The following is a 9903-nucleotide window of genomic DNA, read 5'->3' as shown; positions in this document are numbered from 1 at the left end:
AATTTTAACACCCCCCCCTTCCTTTTCTTAAACCCATGTGGATGTGTATACACTGGTTTCTCATTGTGCTTTTAATTTGGATTTCCCTGGTTAATAAATAGACTGAGCATCTTTTCATATGTTTATCACCATATGGGTTTCCTTTTCTGTAGGTGCATATTCAAGCTTTTGCCCATTCTTTTTCCTTTGAGTAGTTTGTGTTTTTCTAATTGCTTTGAAATAATTCTTAACATATTCTGGTTACTAACTCTTTTTCAGTTATATGTATAGAAGATACTTTCAGTTCGTAAGTTGTATTTTTATTCTTTATAGTGTTATGTGATAGACAAAAAGCTTGAGTGATTTCTTTGTATCTTAAGAAATTTTTCTACTTCAAAATCAAAAATTATATTGTCAGCCAGAACTTTCCCTTTCACATTTAATTCTTTAATCAATCTGGAATTGTATGCATTCAATTTCATTTTTTTATGTAGATAATTATAGCTCCAATTATTGGAAAACACCATCATTCATTTATTTTTTATTTATTTATTTTTTGGCTGCATTGGGTCTTTGTTGCTGCACGGGCTTTCTCTAGTTGTGGTGAGCGGGAGCTACTCTTCTTTGCAGTGCACGGGCTTCTCATTGCGGTGGCTTCTCTTGCTGTGGAGCACGAACTCTAGGCATGCGGGCTTCAGTAGTTGTGGCATGTGGACTCAGTAGTTGTGGCTCATGTGCTCTAGACCGCAGACTCAGTAGTTGTGGCGTATGGGCTTAGTTGCTCTGCAGCATGTGGGATCTTCCTGGACCAGGGATAGAACCCATGTCCCCTGCATTGGCAGGTGAATTCTTAACCACTGCACCACCAGGGAAGTCCCCGCCATCATTTATTTGCTCATTGCTCTAAAGTGCCAACTCTGCTATAAATCAACTTTCCATTTACATATGTATAGGCCTGTGTCTGGGCTGTCTATTGTTTTATAGAATAACTTGTCACTCCCCGTGTAGCAGAAACTATGTTTTCAGTTCACCAAGCCCGTTTACTTCTGGGCACACTGTGCTACCATATTTCCCAGCCCCTCTTACAATTGAATGCAACCATGTGACTGAGTTCTACAGGGGATGTAGACAGAAGTTATGTACATCACTTCCACAACTAGCCCCCAAGTTTCCCATGAGATCCTTCATAGTCTCTCTCATCTCTTGCCTGTGGCAGGTATGGAGGACCCAATGGAGTATTGCGAGTCTATAATCAATGGCAGAGTCTAGGCAGGAGTCCGGGGTTCTGAAAATCTGCATGATTCTCCTCCCAGCTTGTCACCGTGTATCTGTCCCTCCTCATCTGCCACCGATGTGCCTTGGACTTTTGTTTTTATTCTCACCTGTTTAAACCGATATAGGTAATTGAGACCTGAGTGCAGTAGACTTAAGATTTTTATACTTGTACATCCTTCCAGTATGCACGTGGGAAAACTGTGAATAGTGCGACCTGATGCTGACTCCATGAGGATATGGATCACATCACTGGCAAAATAGAATCAGGATATTGAATCCATTTCCGTGAAATTATACTATCTTTCTATTAATAAGAGGAAAATAAGACATCTGATCTTTCAGGAGGCCATCAGACACTCTAGCTAACAGTTTATTCCCCATTGAAATAGATAAGGGAGAGATCACACCTTTTTTTGAAGGTACATGAGAAAGTAACTAGGTGTGAAGGTGCCAGGATTGAAATGCATATTTTTTAAATATTTGGAAACTTTTTAAATTCTAAGCACAGCTCTGCTCCAATGAATGGTGGATACTGTCAATAGTTGCCTACTTTTTTTCTACCTGGAAAGAAATCACATTAAGAATTTTTTCTTTGAATTTAAGGGCAAATGTTTGACATCATTTTTACAGTCCTTTGGTGATGCGGGTAAGATGTCTGTGTTGCCTTCATGCATTTGGAGAAAGCATAGTGAGCACAGCTCCTGGAGTTGACTCTGTTTTATACTCTGGATCTCCTGCATAACTTGTTGACTTTGGGCAAGTTACTTAACCTCTCTGCATCTGATTATTTATCCATAAAATGGAGATTGACAGTGGTCTCATTGCATAGGACTGTTATGAGGAGTACATGAGATGGTTTATGTAAAGCACCTAGAACAGTGCCTAGACGTAGCAAGTCTTATTAAATGTGGGTTAGGTAGTGTGAGAAATCTGAGCTAATGACAAATTTGAGGAGACAGAAAAGGTAGGTGGACAAGGTTAAAAATTCAAATTGATGACTGATTGTGGAATTATAAAGATATGTTGCTCTAATAGAATATTCTGGTAAAAATTAAAATGTATACCGATCTTATAATCTGATATATCTGCATTTGGCCATTAGGAAAACTACAAAAAAAGCCTTTACACAATGAGTAATTTTTTCAAAGGCAGTTGCTAAAGGAGCTCAAATGATTGTTTTCCAGTGAAAAATATTATTGTATTTGAAAAATTATGAAGCAAGTGACTACTCTTTATTGATACATAAGCACATGCAATATACAATTGGAATATTATAATGAAGGGTACAAATAGCCTTCGTCAAAAAGGAGATAAATAATTGTTCTGTCACCTTCCCTCAAATATTGTCAAATATATTTTAGCGTGATCATTGCATAAACTCAGAAAAGACAAAGAGGACAAGAGAATTAAAAATATATGATGCTTTATTGTCAAAAATAGACAAACTTTAATTTCCTTTAACAGGAATATTAACTTAAGAGTCTCTATAAGTCACCACTATTTTGTGAGTGTAAAAGACAAGAGAGTCAAAGACAACTGTTAGTAGAAAAAGGACAACAGTTTTACATCCATGCCAGAGACTCCTCGCCCACAGAATTACAGTGACCTTCAGAGCCCTGGACAATAATAGACATGCAAAACAAGCTCGACTTATCCTGGCCCAGTCCTGTAAGATTGGCTTTGTGGTATCTTTCCAAGCATTTGAAGAGTTCAATTTGTTAGAACAGTTACTGATTTGAATAGTGAAATTTTAGGGGATTTATGGGAATAGGATCACACCTGCTTTTGAATTACACCAGGATGAAGCCATGGTCTCTACAACTCTGGCCTCGGGTATGTAAAGTGGTGCTAAGGAGACCTGAATAAGCTCCTTATCCAGGACCTACAGCAAGGATGTGAAGGTCTTCCTGGATGAACATTATAATGTGTTGGCTATGTTCTCTTATTAACATAAAAAAAGATAAAGATCTAGCTAGTTGGAACAAGAGAAAAATAAGGCCTTTATTGTTCCCTAGGGACAGGTATCCAAGGATGAAGAAAGCTGGGTGTGTGCACTGGTTATCTAGATCATGACTTTCATTCTCTAGTCTGTACTATAAACCAGATACCCATGGTCAAAGGAGACTTTGTAAATAGACCCATCTTAATAATTAAATGTGGTAGTGTGCAGCTATCTCCTTTGAAGATTCAGGTTAAGGTGAGTTCCTTTAGTTTTCAGGAGAGGCCAAGGATGAGATGACACTGACATGATGAGATGGTCCATCTGAGATCAAGTGTAAAAGCAAAAAGAAGCTAGATTATCAAGTGAATGAGAAAGGAACTGGAACTCACTTCCCGTCCTTATACACATTCACCATTCACTCAATGGAAAAGTAATCAACTTCATGCAAAAAAATCAGCATTTTCCATTTTTCTAGTTTAAAGGTAAAATTCAATACTTAAGAACTAGAAAAACTGAGCTTATATTGTACCATAAAGTTATTTAAAACAATACTGTGGTTACTGAAATGGTAGCTCAAGCTTTTGCCACCTCTTTGAAACAGAAGAGCGGAGAGGATGCAGAGAGACAGAGAAGTACATAACTCTGTTCTTACTGTGACATTCCTTATTCACATTTGCGTGGGGTTAAGTTTTAATTAAGCTCACCTACTTAATTCTATCCTCCTGTATAAGAACATGTGAGTAGGGGCAGGAAATGGGTGGTATGAGCTTTTGCAAGTTTTGATGGGCTAAGCATCATTCAGTTAAGATTCTGTGATTGAAAGGATCACTCTGAAAACTTACAGAAAAAAAGCCATATGAAAATCAGACTAGGCAAAGTGGGTTCATACAGTCTAGTAGCAAGACTACCTGGAAAACTTGTGGAGTCAAATAAAAAACTAAAGTGGATTGCTTCTTTTTTTTCCTTATTCCATTCCATTCCATTTTGTAAAAGCTGTGATAAATGTAGGTAATGTACTCTCTTGTGGGTCATTTTTCAAAAGTCCCCAGATAAGCCCTTGAGTTGGGGTGGCCATGAATATGAAATAGAAAGAAGATGAACTCAGTTTGGGGTTTCCTACCAAGAGCAGGCACGGCAAACTACAATGACTTCAATGGAGCGCTGCGAAGTTTTATTACCCAGTCATAAAAAGGACCCTTTCCAGTGCTTCCCTTTCAGCACTCTTCAATGACTGTTGTACCAATCAAGGAGTAAAGCTTTTTCTTAACAAGTCGGAATCCTGAGCTCAGGATCAGAGTTCGCCTGAGGCCAGAAGAGAAGCGACCTCGACTAAAGAAAAAATCCCTGAAGCTCGTCCATGAGCAGTTCTCCTGCTTAAACACCAGGGTAAGCTCAAAGGTGGGCACCACGCTAGAATCACACACAATCCTATCCAGCTTTTTACATACATTTTCAATTTCCAAGTTGACGTGCATAACGCAGCCCCGCAGGCCGCAGGGCTCGGTGGAGGAAAGCCGCAGGACGTCTTGAGCAATCCTCTGGGTCAGTTTCTCAGGAACAAGGACTTTCGAGCAACCGAGTTTGGTGTGCTTTGATTTGGACAGACAGTTCTCCAGCATTTTAACCAAGCTCTGGCAAGTCGTCTCCTCAAATATCACCTCGTTGAGGTTGGGTTCAGGAACAACGTAATCCCAGTAGTCAAAATCTGTGGAAAATGGAAGTTTAAGATTAAAAAAAAAAAAAAAATCCAGGAGCAGAAAAAAAACACACTGAGATATAGCAACATTGTTTATTTCTTCTATCTGTTACAGCTACTTGTTCTAATATTTGTTTGGAAGTCAGCTGATCTCACTCTGCTGTTAACTCGCTGGGTAATAAAGCAAATCATTTAACCTGAGACTGAAAGTTCACCTATGAAATAAAGGTTTTGGTAAATAAGGTGGGTAGGCTATAATCATTTTTTAAAAAATTTATATGTGTACACACACACACAATCTGACTACGCATCACAAATCTATTTATGGTTATCTTAGAATACTAGTGATTTTCTTTTCTTTCTTGCTCCCTGATTTGCTTATGGGGGTTTTCTAATTTTCTTTTACAGAGACTATGCATTAGTTGTGGAATAAAAATGTTAATATTTTTTCTTGACTAAGGATTATTACCTTCTAACTCTAAGAATACATTCATTTATTATTGTAAAAAACAGATTTTTTGGTATTGTCCTTTAGTGATGAACTTAAAATGAACTTCGATGAGTTATATTAAACATCAATTAAATTTGTGTTTTCTTTGTAAGTCTTTACTGGAATGACCTGTAGATCCCAATTTTAGCTTCAACCTCTTCGATTAAAAATTGCTCAAAGAGAAGACCTCTGAGGTTCACATGGATATTTATAACTGGCTGGGTAGTTTTTTGTAGCCAAACAAAACAAAGTACTCCTAGGGAAACAAAATTAGATTTGCTCAAAGGAAAGGAGATAGCTCTGCATTTGGTCACCTACGTTCCAAATTAATCCTACCACTTGGCAGGATGCCTCACCACACACAGTCAACTAAGCAGGCACAGGCAGATGCCCTGCGGGCTCCCCACCCTAAGCATACTGCACTTCACTGGCTACTGCATTTTCCTCTCTCCACATCACGTATAAACTTAGATCATTGCTTTTTTTTAAACTAATTGAAACAAATGCACTCCAAATTATAAGGCTCCATATTTTATCTGCGTTGAAAATAGAGAATTTTAGAGCTTTGGCCTATAAAATTAGATCATCAACCACTCTGCCTTCTAAATGAGGAAGGCCCAAAGATCTTAAGCAATTGGTCTATGCCCACAGCTCCTGAGTGGCAGAGCACTGTGTTACTTTAGAAACTCCTGTTTAAAATTGCAAATGACAATATGTCCAGCATCACTGCCGTTTTAAAGTTTCCTTTTGGCCTTAAAAAATGAAATAATATCCACAAATAGAATACTACTCAGAAACAAAAAGGAACACATACTGATAGAAGCAACAGCATGGATCTCAAAATCATTAGGCTGTGGGAAAGGAACCAGATACAGAAGAGTACATATTTCATGCTCCATCTGCATGCAACCCTAGAGGTGAGAGTAATCTATAGGGACAAAAAGCAGATCAGTGTTTCCCTGGGGACGGGAGAGGTAGAGTGGGGAATTGATGGCAAAGGGGTACATGGGACTTTGGGGGCAGAAGGTGATGGTAGTGGTTACACAGGTGAATACATTTGTTAAAACACACATAACTGTACACTTAAAATTCACCATAACTTCACAACCATGTAGGGTAGGGACCTGTACAGTTTTTAACCCCAAAGAGTCTATTAGCCGCAGACTAGATGGATGCAGCCCTTGGGATTTTATCTTTTGCTTCTTTTGTTTCTCACCATCATGGACAAAAGATGCTAAAAGTTTGGAAAGGAGTCTCAGATGGATTTTGTGGCACCTCCAACATTCAAGGTGGGGGTCGACACTGCACGCCCGCCAATCCCATCTATCCAGGGCCTGCGACCTTTGGAGGGAAGAGAGGTAGGCGGTTGAGAAACTCACCATTTAGTAGGTTCCCTGGGTGGAAGCCACGGTCCAGCAACTCCGAAATGCTAGCCGGGTTCTTACTGCTCAAACTGCCCGTTGCAACCATGGTCAACGGCTCTGTTTCCCTCGCGGGGCGGAACGGCCTTTCCGGGGCGCTAGAAAAAGGAGGCAAGAAGGACAGATTTGCAAAAGCAAGCAAGACGTGCAAGCAAGGCGTCCTAAAATGCCCAGAGTCCTCGGAGCGAACAAGCCGAAGCATTCCTTTTCCAAAGGGGAGGAACCGGCCTCTGCAACTCAGGTTCACAAAACTTTGGGAGCGGAGACGCCTACAGTCACAACCTGAAACTAATTCAAAGTTAGCAAAACTTGGAGCCGGCTTGCCCCGCGGAGCTCACCACTGCGCCCGGAGCACCGGAGTCCCCCAGGCCCCGCTCCTCCCACCCAGGCTCACTTGCTGGGAGTTCGCCGGGGCCGACGCGCTCGCTGGCCAAAAAGCTGCGGGTAAACCGAGGCAGGCACCGTCTTCAGGAGGCCCCTCCCTCGGGGGCTTAAGGGACCTGCGGACCCAAGCGGCAATCGGCACCCCGCTCGCCCCCAGCCCACCCCGCCCCGGCTCCACTAAGCTGCCTCGCCTCTGGGGCGGCGGGCGTTTTATAGGCCCAGCCTCCTCACCCTGCTCCGGCCCGCCCACCTGCGCCGCCCCGCCCCGGCCCCGGGCCCCGCCTCTCCAGGGTCCGGTTGCAGCCCAACCCCGATAGTTCCAGCAACCCTAGGCTAGCCGCTGGGAGTTTAGGCTAAGTTTGCGGTAGGGTTGACACCTGCTGTTTCCTGGGTGGGCCGCGAGTGCAATTCCGGGTGCACGACTCGCCCAAAACTCACCGTTCTCCTCCGCCACCAACCAGGATTCTTTGGTGCGACCCCTCCCCTAGCGTGCGCGCACACACTCACACTCCTGATGCCCTTGTTGACTTTCTGTCCTGGGCAGCGGGAAGCTTTCGGCCTTTTGTCTATTACCGTGACCTGAGGCTTTGCTCTGTCAGACTGACCACTTTGCTTAAATCTTTGTAGATGTTCAATGGGCATCATCTCTGCGCTTAGTTCTGGCCTCTCACCGAGTCAACTCTACTCCGCGTCCCGTCCCAGCGTCTCTGTATCCTCCTCTCCCGCACGCGGTCAGCTCTAGCTTGCCTTCCCGCATCCGAGGCTCTGCAGCCTCGGGTCTTCACTGCACCCCCAGCACCCTTCGTACTGCTTCATCTATGACTAATGCGTTTTCACCGCGAGAAAGGGTGAGCCTGGTACTCTTCTAATTAGACCTGGCTCCAGAGCGCCGGGAGCTTGAATGAAGGGGAGTTTGCCAAGAAACTAAACAAAACCATTAGTGGGATTTTAGCTGCTTCCACCACCCTCCCGGGCTCTGGGAGCAGTTGTCATTCGCAAAGGCAGCAGTTCCTGGCAAGCCCCGTTAGCGGGAGGAACTTGGTCTTGGTCGGTCTTGAAGGTGCTCGGGGCGATGAAGATACAAGTACAGTGTTTTATGTCCTGCTAGGGATATAATCCCTGTGAAGCTTGATGCGCAGTCCTGAACCTGAGCCCACAGAGGGACAGAGGAGCGGCTCAGGGTCAACAGGCTCGCCCAACCCATGTCTGGCAAGAAGCCAAACATTATGTGTTCATCCACTGTGCCTAAGCCACCCTGTTCCCGCTTTGGTGCGCCAGTAGAGATGATCTGGTCAGAGTGAGCTTTCCCAAAGACGGTGGTGGGTCAGCAGAGGAGAGGAAGGGGATGCCTGGAGGGAGAAGAGCTTCTACAAGTAGGAGGTTCTAGTGTTGGCTCCCAATCCTTTAGGATTCTGTGTACAAGGATCTGTCGGTTAGGGCCTTGAGAAGCAGTTTCAGCTGTCCAGGCTAGAAACTCTTAGTAAGAAAAACAACAGAAGGGGTAAGGAAGCTGTGATAAACAGATCAGTGGGAGGACACTGGGAGGCAGAGCAGCAGAAATTAAAAGCAGCTTGACAGTCCATTTTTAACTCGACTCAGGCAGCTGTGCTGCCTGAAGGTCAGGGGAGCCAAAGAAGGAGATGTGATAGGCTAGTCTTTGAAAGCAGATTTCCACCTCTACTTCAACAACAGAAAAGGGGAAAATAAGCCCTTTTAAGCCAATTAAAAAGCAATTTCAGTGGCAAATGTGTTCAGGACCAGTGGATGGTCAGTCGGGTATGGCAGCTGGGGGCGGGGGGCAGGCCACAGAGCCTCCTTATTTGGGTGGCAGTGCTAGTGAGACTGCCTCTTACCTGCATCCAAGGAGAGTTATTAGGATTAATATAGTAAATGGTCTGGACCTATACCAGTGAAGGAATTACCCATTTCAATTTCCTCAGGGTCTTTAGGCATGACTCATAAACTAAGTACTCCCAAAGGGCCAGAAGGATTATTGTAACTTCTAGAAAGTAGCAGTTTCTCTCGGCTCACCTGGGTAACTGAAAATTTGCAAAGCCCTTGGGGATTTTACTGCAGAAAATAATTTATTTATTATGAAAGACTTTGAATAATACCATTCTTTTTGACTGAATGGGCCTTGCTCTGAGGAATTACAGGGCATAAGTAATGACTGATATAGAAAATGTACCTGGGATAATTAGCGGAGATTGTCCTTTTTTATCTTCTTAAAAGGGTTAAAAAATCCTTTCTATCATTGGTTTGCATCTTTGCAGGGTTAAATAAACAGAGCTGATTTTTCAAAAGGAACTATAGGACAGAATTAGGAAAAACTAAGTGCCATAATAGTCTTGTCAAAAGATGACACACTTAGTCTATTAGAGTTTTTAGTGCTGTGGATACAGTTAATTATTTGTAACCGAAAGTTCATCACATTGGTGTACCCCAGGTGTTTATCAGGTGCAGTGATGAAGTATGTTTCATTGCTGTATCCCTCTAATTATCCTCTCTAATTAATACTGTAAAGATAGTTTGTAAGGCTGCTTACTGGAAATAATAGTTGTATATGAAGGGAAAATCTAATTGATTAAATAATTTTATTGCCTTTCATACACCAATGTACTATAACAAACTACCAAAACCATGAGCAAGGACTTTAACTTAAGCATGCTTGCTTTTCTATACTATGATTTACTCATCCACCTTCATACAAAAAAGG

General features: G+C 42.6%; 1 protein-coding gene across 2 annotated transcripts; it reads right to left on the bottom strand.

Moving 5' to 3' along the window:
• Positions 1-2660: 2660 nt before the first annotated feature.
• DDIT4L (DNA damage inducible transcript 4 like) lies at positions 2661-7364 on the bottom strand. 2 transcript variants are annotated; one of them, XM_024736012.1, is made up of 3 exons: positions 7198-7364; positions 6762-6901; positions 2661-4901 (listed from the first exon to the last, which is right to left on the bottom strand). In XM_024736012.1, exons 2-3 carry the CDS (start codon positions 6850-6852, stop codon positions 4411-4413), a joined length of 582 nt encoding a protein of 193 aa, XP_024591780.1. In that variant the 5' UTR covers positions 6853-6901; positions 7198-7364; the 3' UTR covers positions 2661-4410. The 2 variants fall into 2 exon arrangements, with proteins under 2 accessions (XP_024591780.1, XP_024591781.1); XM_024736013.1 differs by having other exon boundaries at positions 7142-7348.
• Positions 7365-9903: the final 2539 nt, after the last annotated feature.

The sequence above is a fragment of the Neophocaena asiaeorientalis genome, unplaced genomic scaffold, assembly GCF_003031525.2.
Source record: "Neophocaena asiaeorientalis asiaeorientalis breed wild unplaced genomic scaffold, Neophocaena_asiaeorientalis_V1.1 scaffold7, whole genome shotgun sequence".
NCBI classification, from domain to species: Eukaryota; Metazoa; Chordata; class Mammalia; order Artiodactyla; family Phocoenidae; genus Neophocaena; species Neophocaena asiaeorientalis.
Note: the sequence above shows the minus strand (reverse complement) of the source record. Positions and strands in the feature narration are given on the sequence as shown.

Excerpts from the sequence above, each read along its gene's own strand:
- DDIT4L (XM_024736012.1), bottom strand. The coding sequence starts at position 6,852 with ATGGTTGCAACGGGCAGTTTGAGCAGTAAGAACCCGGCTAGCATTTCG. Across the intron at positions 4,902-6,761 it reads CCCAGGGAACCTACTAAATG|ATTTTGACTACTGGGATTAC; the intron begins GTGAGTTTCTCA and ends CATTTTCCACAG.